At 44.1% G+C, this 19818-nt stretch overlaps 1 protein-coding gene across 1 annotated transcript; it reads right to left on the bottom strand.

Moving 5' to 3' along the window:
• Window positions 1-3890: 3890 nt before the first annotated feature.
• Window positions 3891-19810, bottom strand: LOC142589663 (thioredoxin domain-containing protein 11-like). Its single transcript, XM_075701196.1, has 9 exons — window positions 19299-19810; window positions 18240-18792; window positions 17562-17627; window positions 17333-17452; window positions 16123-16299; window positions 15177-15374; window positions 14198-14310; window positions 10233-10310; window positions 3891-8881 (listed from the first exon to the last, which is right to left on the bottom strand). The coding sequence occupies exons 1-9, from the start codon at window positions 19616-19618 to the stop codon at window positions 8605-8607; spliced, it is 1902 nt and encodes a 633-aa protein (XP_075557311.1). The 5' UTR covers window positions 19619-19810; the 3' UTR covers window positions 3891-8604.
• Window positions 19811-19818: the final 8 nt, after the last annotated feature.

Genomic DNA, 19818 nt, shown 5'->3' with positions numbered 1-19818 from the left:
ACTCGATCTTGGTAACGTCACCGATTACGGCAGGTGACTTCGGTAAGTTATCCACTGAATTAACACGCAAATTAAACCACCACTGGAAGATCGTGCTCTCGCACAGCCCACATATGCATGCACACACAAAAAGAGATAATGGAAAGAAGTCAGCGACGATTAAGCGGCAAATGAGAGAAATAAATGCGTTATAAACATCACGTCGTAACTCTAGCATCGCGAATAGTTTTAGCTCGCTCGGCGACACGTCCAGCCTCTTCGAGAAGCGAAGTGCGACTTGCGGTAGTCCAGAACAGATTTCAGCGCCGCCGCCTTTTCGCTCTCTCGAGCACCCATTTGCAGCTGTGCTGTTAGAGGGAGTGAAGGTTTTTTATGGCGGCGAGGAGTTACGGAGTCGCCATCTATCGGAAGCGCCTCGCTGGCGTAGTATGAGGGATCACGCGGCGCGCTCTTCATAGGTTTTGCTGTCAGCGCTCACTGAAAACAGCACGCGCGAGCTCTCCCGGACATTTCTGTAGGTACTTTCGAAACGAGAGACGTTTTTTACTGTCTAAATAATAATCTTGGGCAAACTGAAAGCACACAATCGTTTACAGACCCTATCGCTTTACCGAATACGTACAGTGAACGCCACTGTGCGAGGTCGCCGCGATGAAGTCGCCCGAACCGGCTTCTTGCGTGAAAGGTAGGTAAACGCTGAGAGCAAACTATGTGAAATATGTTCTTATAGTGTTTGTATAACTAAATGGAGCGTAATAGAACGACTCAATGCAGCGATCGCGCAGATTCGCAGCGACCGACTGCGCGTCTGCACGCTTGTCCGCGCACTGTTTCGCTTTCTCCGCACGCGCGTTTTCGCACCGTGCCATGAGATTTAGGCCGCAGAATATGAGCATTTGACAGTATACAAGCAACCATTGTTGCGTGGGCGCTATCAGAGCTTTTCAAAAATAATTTCATTGTAGAGACTTCGACTTTTACAGGGACTGTGATGTGCCGTCGCGACGATTCAATCTTTTTTTTCTTCTAAATTCTTTGTCCTTTCAATATTATTTCTCGAGTTGCGTCGCACTGTATGTTTATCGGTGTTCTCAGCGTGTAATTTCCCGCTGCTCCTTTCTTGTAATCCAGTGCATTAATTCATAACACAAACATGACCATCTGCCATGCTTTCTTTAAATGTGCTTCTTACCGCTGCCTTTCCACTCCACTGAACTTGCCAGTATCTATAGCATCGACAAGTTCATAGACCAAACCGTCATGACATTAGTCGGGCAGCGGACTCGGGCGAGCGTCTCAGTGCGCGTTTTCAGAACATCGGAGACCGGGCGCCGTAGCAGAAATCTTCCTTGCATCTGTGCTTGCTGCATACCCGAGTTGTAGCCGATGACTGTTTGCCGGTTTTATGTTTCGCGAGCCAAGCTTCACGCAGCTTCTTGTCCTGCGGCTACGTGTGAATAAGGCTGACACCGGCCTCCGTTACGCGCGTCCGGCCCTGTGGCACCGAGCAGTAGCCTTCCATGTTGCGCGCCTTCAAAGGCAGCCACTACCTATATGTAGTGCTTTCAAGCGTTGTAAAGGAGACACTCGAAGCGGGGAAATTTCGCCACTAAATGAGGACCGCAGCGTACAAGGGAATTTAAACTCGTTTTCAGCTCGCTTCGGCGCTCCCGAAGCAGCCGACGCGGCCGCTACGTCCACGTGATCCCTCCTAGCACGTCACGCCGACGGTGGCGCCAGCTTTTCCAGTGGTGAAGCTAGAGGCCAATAGTACTGCTCTCTCCCCTTCCTACCCAGTTCCGAGTGGCTTCTAGACTGCCCACGCTCTGCTAAGCTTTCCTATTGGTCAGCTCTTGTATGCTCTCCCATCCGCTCTCTACCTCTGCCACGTGACCAGCTTCGTATACCTCGAACCGGCTTCACACTTCACACTATTCTCCACTTCGACTCCCCTAATGCGGATGCATTAAAAAAGGAGGCGGGGCTCGTGTCGTAAACGTGACGCGGTTTCTCGGCTACGGCATGGAAGATGGCTGGGGTGCCTCGATGCCACGCTTATCCGTGGGCGGGAGGTGGCGCTGAGTAAAATAGACTTTGAACAGGTAGAAATAACTTAACGGAGGCTGATTGGTGGGTAATATCAACGCAAAAGTAAAGGAGTAAATACATAGGTATGCATGCATATAGTACCATTCAAGGCAAGGTGGCGCGCGCCGCCGCGTCCGATTCAAGGATGCACCACTGGCCTCCTTGAAACCCTTGGGTATAGTGTACTAAAATAATACACTATAACCTTGGGTTCCGCGGGAGCAGTGGAAAAGTAAACATGTCTGCAGTAGGCATTAGTAAGAGGCGATTGGAGGATTGGTGGAAGTAGGGAAACGACAAAAAACGGAGACGTACAAAAGCACAGTTAGCAATAAGGGATCCGACAATTTGGGTGTGGCAGTTCATAGTGTTTATTTTTTTATTTTTCATTGTTTAACTTAGGTAGGACATTCAGCAGTATAATAGCAAGAGCTTTGTGGCGCAACCCACCGCCCCGTTCCAAAGGGGACGCTCATGACATCCATCCACTTATCCATCCATCCGATTCAAAGGGTTGAGCATCGAGTTTCTGTTGAGCCTCATTCATCCATCCATCCATCCCAAAATGGGTGGATGGATGTTATAAGCGTCCCCTTTGTAACGGGGCGGTGGGTTGCGCCACCAAGCTCTTGATACTGCCTAATGTCCTACCTAGGTTAAACAATAAAAAAAACACTATGAACTCCGACAACCAAATTTTCTGATCCCCTATTGCGAACTGTGCTTTTGTACGTCTACATTTTTTGTCGTTTCCCTACTTTTATTCCACCAATCCTCCAATCGCCTCTCACTAATCCCTATTGCGGACATGTTTACTTTAAAAATGTCAGCAAAGGGACGCCCCTCGCGGACGCTAGTCGTGACGAAAACAGAGCGTCAATGTCGGCAGCGAAGCTCGCCTTCTGGCCGCATGGCGACACGTTATTCCAATTTCTCCTATCTACTCTAACAATGAACCGATTTGAAATATTCCTGCGGTCGAAAATATTCCCCATACGGCGCTTTACAACTTGCAGTGTATCCTCTTCGCTACCAGTGTCCACATTTGTGGACACTTTTTCTAAAGCCGAGTACTCCCGAGGAGAAAATTAAGAGACATTAAAATTGCGCTGGTGCGGCCGCTGAAAAAAAAAAGTGAAGATGGTTGCGAGCACCTTCACAAGTACTCCTGCTCGCTACCAGCGTCCATGCTTGTGGACTCTCTTCCTAAAGCCAAGTATGCCGTTGTGAGAAGTTGAGGTATTCAAATCACGCGAGTTTGTCCGCCTACATCTTGGTTTGCCCTGCTTCCAATAAAGGGTGCCATATCTCGGCTGAGGCAGCAGTAAAAAAAAGAAAGAAGAAAAGGAAACGGCTGCGAGCAGCTCACGAAATGTTTTCACAACATGTGCACACATTTGCAGACATGCTTTCTTTCTTTTTTGGTTTCAAGATGTTTTTTTATGACACCATTTTTTTTCTGTGAGCTTTTTAAGTAGTGTGAACTAAAATTTTAAGAGAGTTACTCATTTCTCTGCCTACATTGCCTTCAGTAGAGAAGTGTGTACACAACAAAAATTACCGGTAGGGCCTAGTGAGGAGCCTTTTAACGTGCACCTAAGTCTAAGTACTGCCATAATTCAGTTAGGAAGAATATGTTGCAAGGGAAGTGCACTAACAAGAATGCACAGAGGTGTACTGTCAGGATTATCACGTGGGCCAGACGAAAACGAGTCAATTCAACTAGCCACAATTAAAATATCCACAATGTTGCCCACAACGAACACCGAAAGAGAGAACAAAATTGCAACATTCCACATCAATGAAAGATTGACGAGATGCGAGCAATTTATTTAAATTATTTGCATTGAGCAGCCCGACACACTCCCCAGAAAAGTCGTTGAAAGTACAGGAATAACTTTAGAACAGCACCACTGCATTTTCACTGATGCAAGAATAGTAATCATATGCTAGATGACATATTGAACCATTACCGAAGTGGCTGACACAAAGTTTGACGAAACGCTGCCATTTACTCACCACCCCAGCAAATCTAGGCAGACTGTACAGAGAAAGTAATAGAGTTTGTCCCAAAGTAAGGCACAAAATTTCATGCACCGTGTACAAAGATGCCACTTGCAACAACATTAGCAACAGCCACTGCAGACACTATTCAGCAGGACGAAGTCTGAAGACAAAATTAACTTATGTGGCATCACTAGATACCAGCACATTAATTTGAATATCACGTAAGACAAAACATATCACCAAACAGGGTCTTGCAGTCTACGTCTACATGAATGACCAAAAGCCTGAACCAGTGCTTATAATACGAATGAAGGGAGTAATAGACTCTTTCAAGATATAGAGATAATAAAACAAAACAAAAAACTGTTGGACCGTATGCAATTCCTAGCCTCATATACCGTATCCCTAGAACCGGACACTATTACAGATGCATGTGAACTATGAACTAGTACATTGTGAGAACTAATGCTTCATAGTGGCCGTGAAAAATCGGTAAACATGATAAAGCAGCCGTGAATACCATTCCAACCTGCCCTGACTTGACTACCCTGGATTTTTTTTACATTCAATAATAACGGTCAAACAATCGGAAAGTTAGAAAATCATAACTAAGCAATCATACAAAACCTACCAAGAAAAAGATAAGGAAGATGAAAATAGAACAAAGCCTTTGGGTTAACATCATTATGACAAAAAATTTGAAAACATATTGAGGTAGGTATAGTGATAAACAAGAATGTCATGGTAATATAAAATGTAACGTATTTCATGGAAAATTTGTTCACAGATGCAATTAGTCATCACTATACTCTTCTACAGAAGGCTTCATAAAAAATTGCAGTAATAAATGCTGGATTACTAGCCACTGTTTGGCACATATATTTTCATTGTGTCCTCGTGTGTTCACGTATCTCATGCTCATGAAGACTTCATGTCTTCATGTACTGTCGTGAGCAAAGGTAACTGACCCCTGTTAGCACATGGCTGGACTATGCTGAACCGTATCACAACGCTACCTACTTCCATGCCATTGAGCTCATCTGTGAGGCTCACGTAGTGCGTATCTCTGCCCTATATTGGTTTGGCATGATCTTGGCTTTATCCTAAGCTTCACACTACCGCTGCCCCAGTTTTGAGACAGCTGGCACTACCTGCATGTTTTTTTCTTAACAGTCCTATGCTGTGCTGGAAGATAGCGGGACACCATAAGGTGCCCCTACTACAAGATCCTGCCAAGCCATACGTGGCAGGCAGCGGTGGCTTATACAGAACTCGCCAAGGAGTAGCGCAGCATATCAGACCGAGCAAACGGTCATGCTGACGAGCAATATAGGATGCACGTGCAGACTGCATGGTTCTCAGCACGGTATGAGCTCAATTGGCAAGGAAGTGGTTGGCACAGTGATGTAGTTCAGTGCAGTCCAGCAACGTTCTCACAGGGGTCCATTGCTTTTGCTCAAGACTGTACATGTACCTGATTGGTTTATGCTTGTGTATGCGCAATGCTTCCCAAGCATCAAGGTAGAAGGCAAGCAAACAGGGCGCTTACGAGTGCCTCAAGCTCTGGAGTTGAGCATTTGTCCACACCAATGGCAGACCAAAATTCAACGCAAATCATTCTTTAGAAACATAAATCTGGCATAATCTATAAAGTCTTACGAACATTGCAGCACAGTGAGCATGAGAAAGCTTTACTTTTGAAAATTTGGAGACCATCATAATGGCATGCGCCTATTCGACATTCATGGTCCACAGATCTATTGACAGTAGGAGCATCTCATTTATTACTTTTTTTTTTCCAGGACAGTTCGAAAAGCTTACAATTCTATTACAACATGGCACCCTGTAGGTACCACCATCAATTATATAGCTTAATGCTTTTGCATGGGAATTTTCTCCATAACTTGATTTCTAGCACTGTGGTACAATTTTGTTCCAGCAGGCATTGCAAACTCTCTGCATAGCACCAGGAAAGCAGTGTTAATACATTCCTTGCATTTTGAAAACCTTTGACTAATCTGGCAAATAATTTGGGGTCTCAAACCAGTATAAGGCATGCTGAACTATCACTAGTGATATCTTTACTAGTAGTGTAGCTATGGCAACAAGCCATATTAAGACTATTAGGAAATGGAATATCCCCCTAAATGAAAGGACACTGTCAAAACAGTGTCCTATTGTAAGAACTAGCTATGAGGTACTGCATCATACCCCCATAAACCTGGACAACATCAGAACACTCCCAGAAGTACTCTCAACCTTAGCAATAGGTGTTGTGGAAATGCTCAGCCAACAGAAATTTACCTTCAAAACAACTCCTTGTATCCCATTATATCCGGCTGTAATCATAAATGGCAAGATTTTTTTTTTTTTTACATAATCGGCCATGCTAAAAAGTAGATGGGAGGCAGCTGTCGCTTATGTTGACAGTGACAGCTTCATAAATGCAAAATTTGTTTAAAGCTGATTAGAGAAGGAGTATGTTTATGTCTACTGCAACTGTTCTGTTTAAGCAACTGTCATAGAACAAAGAGGTTTCACCCCTTAGAAACTTACTAGTATCTTAGCACCAGACAATGTAGAGCTAGTTTACAAGATAACATAGTTAAAAGAGAGTTTTGAGACAGTTGAAAAAAAATTCAAAATATGTTTTCATTTCTTCCTGTAATCGCTAGCAGCCTAGCCTCAGAAAAAAAAAATACATTACCATAGAAAATTATGGATCTTGCCAACATGAACTGAAAACAGCAAAATAAAGTGATCAGGCATAACATACTTCATGCAGGGCTTGGTCTCTGATCACATACTGAACAGTAATACATTTGAAAACAAACTGCACAGATATATAGTACTGCCAATGAGAGCCAGTAAATGCGAGTCATTTGAGATTTCTCAAGCATAATTGTCTTTCCTGATCAATCTTCAATAATTCTCAACATGGATTCACCAGCTGACATGTACTCTGTTTACTACGCAGTCATTATATAATGTTGAAAAAAGATGTATAGGAAATTATTATGGAATAGCTTACAGCAGTTATTCAGAATGGGTGGTTGCAAAATGCATCGCGAGCAGTTCAAAGTTCTAACGCTTCGAATTCCCAATATTTGTGCAACAATCTGTTTGCAGTTATAACTTAGAGTAAAAACTTTAAACTCAAAAGCAGGAGCCAAAAGGAAAATAACAGGCATTTAACGCAAATCTCTACCTATATCGTTCCTAAGCTATTAAGACACTTTCTCATGTTTTCTGGTGTCAGAAAGTATGGCTTGGATTTATCCATTTAAAAGACAATATGACTCCATAAATAGGCATTGCAATACAATAGCATAATTTCCGTCTCAAAATAAAAAAGAAGCTTATCTCACACTCAATGCTGACTCAAAGAAACAAGCATTTAGGAAATCCACTGTTTCTTCACTCACCGTAGAACGTATAACAAGAAGGCATGTCCACAACATACCAAGTAGCTTTCTCCCTGCTAAACCAAGAAATCCAACACCATAGCAAATCACAACATTAAATTAGTAAAGATCTAACACCCTTCATCCTAAAAGACTAAAGACCATTTAGGCATACAGATGCCAATAGAGCGAACTCCAGTCATTAATTCTAAGTGACAATAAACAAGCGTAACTACTGACAAAAAGAAATGAACATACAATAAAGCATTTCATTTGAATCTCACCAGGATGTTTCAAAGCTAGACGGCTGATGATTGCACAATGGCTTCACGACCAGGAAATGCTGCAGTGACCCACTCCAGAAACACAATCTGTGACAGAAACATCACTTCGGTGCTTGGCACTATCCCATGACATTTCTTAGAGCTTTCTGCAATTTAATAAAGTAAGTTCTACTGGTCAAGCAGCACACTAAGGCCCTTCACATCATTGCCACCACCATAGTATTGTGGAAGAAGCAGTGGCCGTATTCAATTAATGTTATCTACATCTGGGCATCATAGTAAAAAAACATTTGCAGCACCATCTTTTCAAGTGGATTATGTAAACCCCAGTGACCCAGCTATTAGAGCAATCATTTTGAAAACGGGACATTACATTTGTGGCGTTCAAATTCCCAAAAATGGTCGTGCTGAAGACAGCCCTCATCGCATGCGGGCTGAGAAAGTTATGTGCGTGCGACGCTGACAGAATTGCAGCATTGACATTTTCATTACAGGGAGTCTCGTCACAGTAATCTCGTTGTGATGTACTTAGAAATGGCAAGCACTTTGCAATGCCACAATGGATGTGTGTGTCATATAAAACACTGTCGACGTTGAATGTTTCTTCAGGGAGGATGCAGTCGGTGAGCCCCGTCTCTTTGAAAAGTCACACGGCACGCACACACACGCACCGACATTTGACAAAGTAGTCCACGCTGTGCGTACTGAAGACTCGAAAAATCTGTTGCTTGAAAGAATGGCAGCTGCTGCACCACTGCTGTTCATGTCCACAGCAAATTTTATACAACGTTTTAAAAAACACCCTATGCCAACCACAAACATCATGAGTGCCCTCTCCGTCGTAGCCGTGTCAGCAACATCTTGCATAACGTCTTTTCCCTGCGGTGTGTTTCGGCCAGCCTCGACGGCGGAAGGTTCAGCCTTGAGCAGCGCAGCCGCCATGCCTGCAGCTTGCGTAGGCTTCGCAGAAGGCAGATTCGCGAATCACACAGTGTCTTCACCAGCTGCCTCGCCACATCGTGGCGAAGGTGTCGTAACACAAAGCGCACAAGTCGCGTAGTGGTGATGTAGCCCGAATACTGGACGCTGTCCGCTTTTCTGCAAGGAAAATGGCAACGGATGCGCAGAGCAAATTTAGTGATTGATTTTTGCATATCACAGGTACACATAGTCTATAATGGGTGTTGTACGAGTGGTGGAGGACTATTGTTTTGGCTATTTGAGGCTCAGAACAAGACCATTTCGCCACCGTGGCTTTCAGGGTTTACTTCATCCCCTTTTCATGGCATCTCCTATCCCGTTTATCATAACAAAGTTTCTTTGGAAGGACAAGCAGCTGGAAAAAGAAAGATTATTGTCCCCATCCATGGTTTGACACCCGGGTCCATGATGTCTGTGCCATAATGCCATCACCATTGCCGTCTTGTGAACATGGTCTGCATGTCGTCACTGTTATCACTGCCACCATCGTCACTGTTGTGTCATCATCTTCAAGCTGCTGTCGTAATAATGGCCATTGTAGTGCCATTGTCATTGAGAAAGCTACTGCTGTTTTGATGGTGGTACTTAAAGCTTTCCTTTTGATGGTTCACTGCAATTTTCTTTGCAGCTCACCTCCTTTTCTTTTTGAAGCCACCTGAGCCGGGATCTTTCGCAGTGCAGAATTCTGTGGCTTCCAAGCCGCTATAATAAGTACACAGAGCCAATTCACACAACACAACAGATGCAATTCCTTGGACAAAAGACTGCGATAATGATAATAAATAGTACAAGTTCAACTCTGCCATCACAGTGTGAAAGGCTACAATTCTTGCAGCGGGCATGCAATGAATCACAAGGAGAGATTCCAATGTTGAACAGAATATCGTGTCAAACTGAAATCAACACAAAGGCAGCCTGCTTAAAGCGATGGAGTTCTTATAGCGCAGCTTCAGAAATCTGCCAATGTCACAGAGTAGGAAGCAGTCAAAGTTCACTGTAATGTCACAATCCTGTACCGACGCCTGGCTGCACAATGGGAGGACTGCTTCGGATGGAGGCAAAAAATTATAAATGCATGTTAATGATCAACATGAAAACTGTCATGCTCACACCTACTTCTTACTAAGGGAGAGAAAATTGTTTCAGCAAATTTAGATTTTTTTAGGTAAAGTTCTTGAAGAGGTAGCCAATGTTTTCAGTCTAAATGGTCATTCCTTTTGAAAAACCATTAAGACTTTTTAACCGCAGCACAGTTTATCAACTGACAACATTACTGCAGTTTGGAACATCACTTGTGATACAGATGTTTGGAACACTGGCATCACTGTACCATACAACAAAGGTTAGCTCTGGTTCAGGTGTTTCTAACGATAGGATGAAATGCACAACATAAGTGTGGCTGCAAGCTTGACCACTCACATATAACTGTGATTTGATATTGTGCAACATACGACAGAAAGTTTCTTACTTCCGTGAAAAGAAAATGATGGTGGGATACTGTTGTACAGTGAACTCCCAGGGCAGGTCATTCTTGAATGCATCGACCCTGAAAAAAAAAATGATGGCAAACTTCAGACAGAAAGCATACTGTGCCATATTTTCCTATGTATAAGACACATTTCTTATTCCAAAACTTGTGTAGGTGCGTCTTATACAACGACGTGACTTGTATAATGACGTGACTCAAGACTGCGAGTGCTGGCTGGACAAATATGTGCATTTTTTTTATGAGTACAAGAAACCATGTGTATCAGCATTATGAAAGAATTTGAATGTTGTTCAACAGTGGAGCGACCGGAGCAACAAATTTTAGCTCTTAGGCCTCACCATGTAAGCACTGTGACGACAGCAGTAAAGGACTAAATGAAAAGAGGTCCCATGAGCTAGCTTACAGTTATAGTTTAGTTTTTCTTAAAGAAAAGGTTAATCCCCCAGAATTGGCACCATAAATTTTTAAGATGCACCGCAATATTTTTTTTTGTTCGGTTGTAGTGCCCAATAAGACCTGGCATAAAAGAAAAGAAAAAAATGTGAAGAAAAACCCGTAGCACTAAGTGGTGTCCAAATCCACACCCCAGTGACGGCTCTCTTGGCAGCAAAAGCCAATTTCCACGGTCATGCTTTTGCTGACTGCACGTGCCGGAAGCAATGGCAGAGTCAGAAACACGTAAATGCTGCCATGTTTTGAATACCACCTCTTAGTTATCACCATCATCATCAGTCTTTGCGAGAAGTCACAGAAGTCCAGCAGCTATAGCAGTAGTCGAAGTGCTTCCAGCTTCCTGTTACCATTTTGCTTTTGTATGCGTGTGTTCAGGCATGATGTGATCGTTGTTCCTGTGTTTTTCCCAAGCATGCCAATGCCACAGAGGCAATGCCAGTGACATGCTTCAAGATGCTTTAAAAAAAGTTATTCAGAGGCCGACAAAGGTGACCCAGCGATGCTACCGGCTGACATTGCTAAGCTTCTTGACAGCATGTCGGAGGATGAGTCCTTCGATGGCTTCAAGTGAAGTGCAATAAATGTTGGTTTCCTGCGCCTAAGAGAAGTGTTGGTTTAAGTTTTATCCTGCTAGCATCTGCAGCTCGTATAAATATATTTTTGGAAGTTTAGTGTGAGTACGGCATTTTGCTACGAGTGTACAAGCATGGATAATCAAACTTCATGATGCCAAAAGAGTTAAAATATGTACGTCTTATACACAGCTGCGGCTTATATAAAGTAAAACCTTGTTTCGAATTTCCCAGGACCGAAAAAAAATGTCCAAGTAAACTGAATGTTGAATCATCGAGGGTACCAAGAGAAACATAGACAAATGCTTACTGCATCAACAAACCCTTATTTACTGCATTAATCAGCAAATCCTGTTTCCATATTGCACAAAAGCTGCACGATACCTCCTATTCTCATCACCCCGTGATTGATTAGTGCAAGCAGCAGCGAAGGCCTCACAACTTTCTATGCAGTGTGGCCATAGCACAAAACCCACGCCTTCACCCGCAACACACTTTTCTCTACCACATGCACATCCGAATTATTTTTCACCAGTGAGCTGGCTGGCAAAAGTATCGCGATGTAGCCGGCGGGTTCGATGCCAGCATGCAGACCGTGGTAGAATCACTCTTCTCCTCGGCAACTTTCACCGCGTTTGACATTGCTTGCACATTGCACTAAGTCAAAACGAAACCACTTATCATCACAACCACTGCAGGCAAGTTGACGCCATCATGGATAATGACCATGCAGCTCTGAAGGCACGCAATGAGTACATACTCGTCAGAATGAAACTGTACAACTGCTGCGGACAAAATCACAGTCACTATCGACAGAGTCGTGGATGTTGATTATGCAGTTCCGAAGGCGCACAATCAACACAGCATCACGTGTGGTGGTAAACACAAGAACAATGTCTACAAAGGTACATATAGGAATAAAACGTTGGTTGGATCCTGTAGTTCCCGTATGGTTTTTGCTGATGACTAAGGCAATGCGGACTCCAGCATCTTGTTTCAGTTGGACGCTTGCGTCGCTCTTGCTCTTTTGCATTGCATGTTTGTGACGCACCATACTCCAAGGATTGTCCAAATTAACCTGTGGATCTGTCCAAATGAACGAGAGTTTGATGCTGTTAAAGAGTGCATATGCCTGGCAGGACCAGAGGACGATTCCGAATTATCCGGTTTTGCGAATTAACACGGGTCGAATTAACAAGGTTTTACTATATCAACTTTGTAGAAAGTCATGAAAAGTAGAGCATGCATCTTATACAATGCTGTGATTTATACACCTGAATGTACTGCAAGTTCAGCTGAAGGAAGAGTAATGGTATATTCAACTGGTCACTGTCAAGCATTCTCAAGCAATCTTGACTCGGACATGGTTTCTCCGGTTCCACTGTCAAGAGACCTCAGCATTGCTGCAAGCTGAATCGGAGGACCAGTAGGAACCAAATAAGTATACCACAAGCTTGTCTTCTTAATTTGAAATAAAAGACATGGTTAACTGCTGCTGCCTCTACTGTACAGTATGTTCAAAAATCACACCTTTCCCGTTTCACTTTCTACAACTTCAACATACTGCTACAGATCTCTTTTTTTTTCGAAGTATTATTTTTCTCACCTGGTAAACCATTTCAAGACTCTTTTGGTCAATAACCTTATTTTGCACTTTTGTTTTCTGAACATTGCCATGGTTATCTTTTCTTATAACAGCTCCACTCCTGCAATAGTACATTGTTTAGCTGATGGCATTAACAAATCATATTAATGAATATACATCAGTCCTAATTAATCACTGACACCTCGCATCTACTCGCGAGTGGCACCGAGCAGACTGGGGATGATCCAATTTAAGTTAAATATCCCAGTCTCATTGTTTACTGGGCCAAACAGAGCAGGAACGTCATGCATCCCGAACACCAGTATGGCAGCTTTTCCACTAAAATAAAAAAAAGAGTTTTAAAAAATGTGCACTGATCACTTCCTCAGAGTGGACATCAACCACAAAATCCACGAGATCATACCACCACAAAAATGCAGCCCATGTGGCATGGTTACATTGTGCAACAGTGTAACAGTAATAATTTTGTATTGCTCCCTATGCCTTCCCAGGCAAAGTTACAGAGTGTCTTTGTGACCTAGCACAATACTTCTGAGTAGAAAAGCTGTGTTCATCTCCATTTCTCTCTAGGGAACTGTTTTTTCATGCTCGCAATTACAGCGCCAATCCGAAATATTGCTGCAGCAAAAGTGTAGCAGTGAATCACAATTGTTTCCTGCTTTAACCCCACAAAGCCAGAAACCATTGCACATGAAGGAAAATTAAGATAAGCTGTTTGCATTTATGTCTGGTCATGGAAAGAATATATTAGTACAAAAAGAAAGCAACAAAAGGAAATTCAAGTAAATACTATCATTTACCGTAAAGACTCTTGTGAGGGCTGCAATACCAACTTAGCAGCCAAAAATTTGCAAAAAACATTTCGAACGAAGAAGCAATCAAGTTCGGTAACCTGATGACACGCGCACGCTTGTGCAAATTTTGGTGCGATGCATAGTTCCGAATGTCACTAACGGATGGCGAGAGCTGCGCACTGACCTGTGATGCAGTGGATCCAGGGTGTGCACAAGTCACCGGCTGCACCAGCACCATTTTCACTAAAAGGTTCGGTCCAGTGTAAGGGTCGCCCCTCATCAAAATTTTTTTAAGTGCGGCCCTTACATGAGTCTATACGGTAGTACGGTAATTAGTTAGTATAATTGGTCATCAATTATGTGCAACTAAAAACTTCCTCCGGCACATCAAAAACACTACCATGGGTTCTGCATGTCGATTACAGGTATAAATCAGAATTTTAAGGTATCTAATTCAGCTCATTAACAATCATGAGGTTTATAGGGTGAAGTATACAAAGTCCTACACTGTTGACTCACCTAGCAAAGATGAGTCCTTTGAAACCCCTGAAGAACCTTGCCGTAGCAAAGAAGTGGTGATAGATGGCCTTGCAGAAGCCGCACCAAGACGCATAAAACAGTACGACTGCATCCTGGAACAAGATGCGCAGAGGGTATTTAAAAGTAATAACCGGTGTTTGGTTGAACTCAAACAAAGCTAATATGGAATTGAAAGATCAATTCTAACAACCACAGTTTCTGACGCGAAGCACACGCAGCAGAAGACAGAAAGAGCAACCTGTTTGGTAAAACTCGGAATCACATAGCTTTCACCAAACTGCCCCGGACTGGGCAACAAAATGCGATGATCAATTCTGTAAAGAATGCCCAGTTCAATCATTTCTGAAAGGCCAGTGGTTATTTAAGCCCAAAAGAATGCAGTCAACCGCACCCTCACTGGCATCAGAATAGAACCCGGAATACTATGTGGGTGGGCCATGCAACATGTCTTGAAAATGAACAGAGCTGCGCAAGGCCACAGCTGATGCCTTCTTTGGTTCGAAGTGCTAAGAAGGTGCATAAATCTGCATCTCCCTTCATTCTTCTTATCATTACATTTTACTATTTTCTTCTCTCTCACTTTCATCGGTGGTAATCCCACGCCTTCTCTTGTGCATACAGGAGTTTGTTTTGCAATAGAGCTCTGCTGCCAGGTGGTTGAGCTTGTCGCACTGTATTGCCTGATGGTTGAGCTTGCTAACATTGAGCTCAACCATATGATCCTTAGTCTAAACCATCTTAGTCTTAACCATTTAATTATAAAGCTAACAGCAATAGAGTGCATACAGAGTCAGAACTCGTGGAAAATTCTGCAGAACTTTGTGCTGTGAAATCACCCAGCTACGAGAAAAAAGGCAAGCGATGTGAGCAGAAGATAATAAATTTTGCAGCAGAGCAGAACTGAATTCATTGTACAGCCCACAAATCAACAGATGCTAATCCAAACCAGTGTTCTCACCCGTGTAGTGTCCAACATGAGCTTCCGGAAGCCCTTGCTGCTGAGTTCGGCGACAAGGCCGTCACTGCTACCAAGTGCGATCGAATCTGGTCCAACCGAGTTTAAGTGGCGGTCCAGGACCCGATCAGCAAAGTCAACAACAAGCTTCTTTAGAGTGGGCGCGGTCACTGGTCCACGAATAACATACTGGGCTTCATCCTATGTTTACAGAAAGAAAAAATTCAGTGGTGATTTAGCAGTAAATGCGAGAGAAATGCATTAGCATTACATTGTACTTCATTGAGTTCTCGGATCTATGATTTAAATCGCATCCACCACATTGCAAAGTGTTGTTCAAGACTCACTAAACATACGTGAGTGAGCATACGGATACAGGGTGTCCCACATAACTGGACAGAACCAAGGTAATGTTGTTTGCCGTCACTTGGAGATACTCAGATTGTTTTTTTAAAATTTTGCTTAGTTAGATAATTAGTATTAATTAAATAATCAACTTCTCAAATATTATAATTAGATGAAAAGTGTCAATGAGAAAATTGTAGAGCAACATGAAAAACTAATAATCCTTTCAACAGAATGCGTTGTTGGGCAAGTTGGTTCATTGTAATTGGAAACGCTGGTTGCGCTTCCTTGCGCCTGTCCTGTCTCCCTTCCTTGTGATTGTCTAAAAAGCGCAACCAACGTTTCCAATTACAATAGTCCCTTCAAGTAGGCAATAATCTCTTCAAGTAGGCAATAACACGAGTATTACGGTAGAAGCCTTGTAGAAAGGTTGCCAAGTGAGAAAAACATGACAAAGTTATGACTCCTGCTCCTAGAGTGTCATATGAAAGCATCATAGATGGAAGTTGTTGCAGGCACACTACATTAACAGACTAGAATATGGTAGTTACACTAAAATTAGCGAGCTCTGAAAAGACGGAGATAAAGAGTTGTTAAAATGCACCTTCGTAGCGTAAATGACAGCGGTAGGGATGCCATCAGAGAGGAGACCAGGTGGCGCAAACTCCGAGTGCCTTCCATCCAGGGCAACAAAATTGACAGTGTTGTTAGTCCGGCAGCTGAGGCCCGAGAAGCGACCTTTCAGGTCACACGACTTGTAGTCCTGGGACAGCTGATGCATCTGCATGTGAATATGTGAGGATTCAACTTTGCCAGGCTCTAAGAAAACATGGAATGCATTCTGCACATCCCAGGAGCACATCAGAAACGGTGGACTACAGCAGTAAAAATGCCTTTTGCCCAATACTTTTCATTAGAAGCATAGTTATTAATAGCAGCAACTCAAGGAACCAAACATGTCTTCTATTCAATGCTGAAATGATTTGGGTAGTGTAAAACATGGCGCAGTGAAAACAACTGTCTGATCACCACAAGTACATCACCACGAAGTGCATAGTAGCTTTTCACTACTTTCCCCTGGCAGCAGCTTCTAAGCTTACTGCAGTTTCTCTGCTATATTCAAGACTTTGCTGAATGGGCACTAGAACCAATTTCACATTATGACTTTAAGTTGTGCACGTGTACTCAGACAGAAAACAGACATTTTCTGCATTGGTATTCTTGAGTTAGCTTGTATGTGTATTGGCTTGTACATCCCACTGCCAATAACTCCATTCAATTAAGTCAAGCTTGCACCTTATCACTCAAGAGAGCTATGCACATATGACTAATTAGCATTGAAGAGTTAGTCATCATGCAGTAAACATTAACGAACAATAACCAGCAGTACATCTCCTTAGTGTAAAATCTATATACATTTTCAGTGTTACACTGACTACATTGCCCACCAAGTTTAAAATTCATAATCATTCTGAGTGTCATATAACACATTATTGTCAATAAAGCAATAATTGGGGTTGGTTCGTTCATTTTGATTTCTTTTAAGAATGTGCTGATTTAATAGTATTACACAAAGAAATCACACGGAAACATAAGTTGACGAGACAAAGCGCAACTAATACCTTTAAGTTGTTAGTCATGCCTTGTCCAGTAAATTTGTGCTTCTGTCTTGTTTCTTTGTGTAGTGCTTTTAAATCAGTGCTTTCTTAAAAGAAAATATAGTGCACATGTTGACTACTAAGCATCAAGTACCAAAAAAAATTTGTGTTTATGTGTGCGCCAAACAGATGAAGAGATCAGAAATGACTAAGCACCTGAAAGTATTCTGGGCTGCCATGCTCCGCATAAAGGACAAGCGCTGAGTGGTTCTCAACAAGCTTCGAAAGACTCCTGCTTTTCAGGCCAGAGGGAGACACCCAGTGTAGTGTTCGAGCCTGCACATAGGATTCACAATCGAACATGCAAGCAAGCCAGCAGCTGTGAAGGCAATGAAATATAATGCAAGACTTTAAGGTGCACCTATAGTCGAGTGAAATTTAATACCTCACGAGCTTTGTTGAACGTCCAATCAAGCACAGTCTTGTAGTCCGTACCTTTCTCACTGTAACCCTGTGAAAAAAGAAGGAATCCGCCTTAGTACAAACACAAAGGAACCTTCGGAAGATTCTTCACCTTACCAGAAGTTCGCAAGAAAAGTGTGCCAAGTCTACAGGAAAACAAAGGTCCCAAAACTGTTCAGCTTGTCAGACAATTTAGCTCACCAGGATTCGTATGAACCCTTCAGCCACTTTCAGGAAAAAATTCTGGGATATTACACTCAATATTCGAGACCTTTCAATGTTGTGTTAGGCACTGCATATTCATCCATTTGGCAGATGGACGTGTTGCACAGCATCACAGGAATGCTGCACAAAGCATTTGTCTACAAGAACACTTACTGATCAACTAACGGTCACATGCCATGGTAGCTCAGTGGCTGCGGCATTGTGCTACTTAGCACAGGGACGCAGGTTCGATCCCGGTCAGAGCAGCCACATTCTGATAAAGGCGGAATGCAGAAACGGTCATGTACTGTGCATTGAAGAACCCGAGGTGATCTAAATTAATCCAGACCCCTCCACTATAGCGGCCCTCATAAGCTACAGTGAAGTTTAGGGACATCAAACACCACAGTTTAACTGCAATGATCATCTGGTGGCCGACTCCCAAAAACGAACTCACCAACGACGCGTTCCAGGTGAACAGCGTCACAGCGTGCTCGACGCCGATCTCCAGGGCGGCACGGTTGTCCACGGCCACGGCGAACGCGACGTCCCGCCAGGGGTCTCGGGTGAGCGCCTGCAGCGCGAACCCGTAGAAGCTCTCGTACGCGCCGCCCCTGGGGTCGCCCACGATCCCTAGGACGACGGCCGTGTGGCGTCGAAGCAGCGCCGCGAGGTCGACGGCGCTCGTCACACGTACCAGCGGCGTCGAGACGTGTTGGAGGAAGCCGTCGAGCGTCCGCATGGTGGGCGTCACGTTCATGGGGAAGACGACGTCTCCGAAGTCTCGGACGTGCGCCACGACGATGGGGTAGAGCGAGGGGGAGTGGCGCTTTCGGCAGCGGCCGTTGGGCCACCAGCAGTTGACGGCGCCGAAGGCGAACTGGTCCCGGTACCGGTACGCCAGGTACTCGAAGGCGTCGCGGGCCCGCATGCTGGCGGCGTCCCACGGCGCGTAGTATAGGACGAGGGACACGTCGTACTTGTGCACCCGCTCCGGGTCCAGCTGACCCCTGCGTTAAGGAAGGAAGGCGCGTACTTTTTTCTAATGTCTACGGATGCAGAGCTTATCTGTAGGTTTTCGTTTCTACTGGTTTTCGCCGCAAAGGATTTTACCTCCGTCAACGAGCCGCACAGATCACGTGTCGGCTGCTACGCGTTTAATACTAACAGCAGCTGTCGAAGATGAAATGTGCTATACGCGTATGTTTACTTTTTTGTTCTTTATCACGCGCTCTGTTTAATGTATTCGAGTTTATTTACAGAAACCCATGTGGTTTCTGCTTAGGTGTCTTTCATTGCACAGACAGATCTACAACTCTACCACGAGTACGGCCATGAAGTGGTTCCCACGTCTTTGGCTCTCACGGTAAACACAGATGACTTCGACGGCACTCTATAGGAAAGTGTAGTTTTCGTTCGTGCGCGGTGTTGCAGGGTAACGCTATGCCAGATTTTTCCTTTAGGTATTCCGCGTAATCGACAGCCGACAGACGTCTGCTTTTAGCCAACCACGTACCTGTAGGAGTCATTTACGGGCGAGTGTTTTGAAAAGAAGCGTCGCGGAGGCGACGCCGGTCGCGTCTTCTTGGCCGTTTCGTGCAACGCCGCCCAGCTCGCCAGGAGCAGGAGCGTGAGGAAGAACAACTCTCGTGCGTACGACGTCATCGTCCTCCTGCGGTGTCCGTCGAGATTATCCTCGTCGACGAGTGTTTCAGAGGTTTCAGAATCGGAGCGCTGCTCCCGCGGAGCGACACGTGGATTAGCGTCGTCGTTCGTCGTCGGCTCATCGCTGTCACCACTGCTGCTACCGCTGGTGTTTTCGTCGAGCTCTTCCATGGTGACGTCATTGCCCCCACGTCTCGCCGAAAGCCTCCTCGACGTTCAGTGGAAGGCGCGGAGAGCTTCGGACACGACACGATCGCCGCCGGCAACTACGCAGCGATATCGGTGCAGCGACGAGGGCACGAGTGTTGCGTGAAGAACGCTTAACTTTCCCATCGGTTTCGATATCTGCCTATCAGGCAGCGCCATGTTGG

Source organism: Dermacentor variabilis, chromosome 8 (assembly GCF_050947875.1).
Source record: "Dermacentor variabilis isolate Ectoservices chromosome 8, ASM5094787v1, whole genome shotgun sequence".
Taxonomy (NCBI): domain Eukaryota; kingdom Metazoa; phylum Arthropoda; class Arachnida; order Ixodida; family Ixodidae; genus Dermacentor; species Dermacentor variabilis.
Note: the sequence above shows the minus strand (reverse complement) of the source record. Positions and strands in the feature narration are given on the sequence as shown.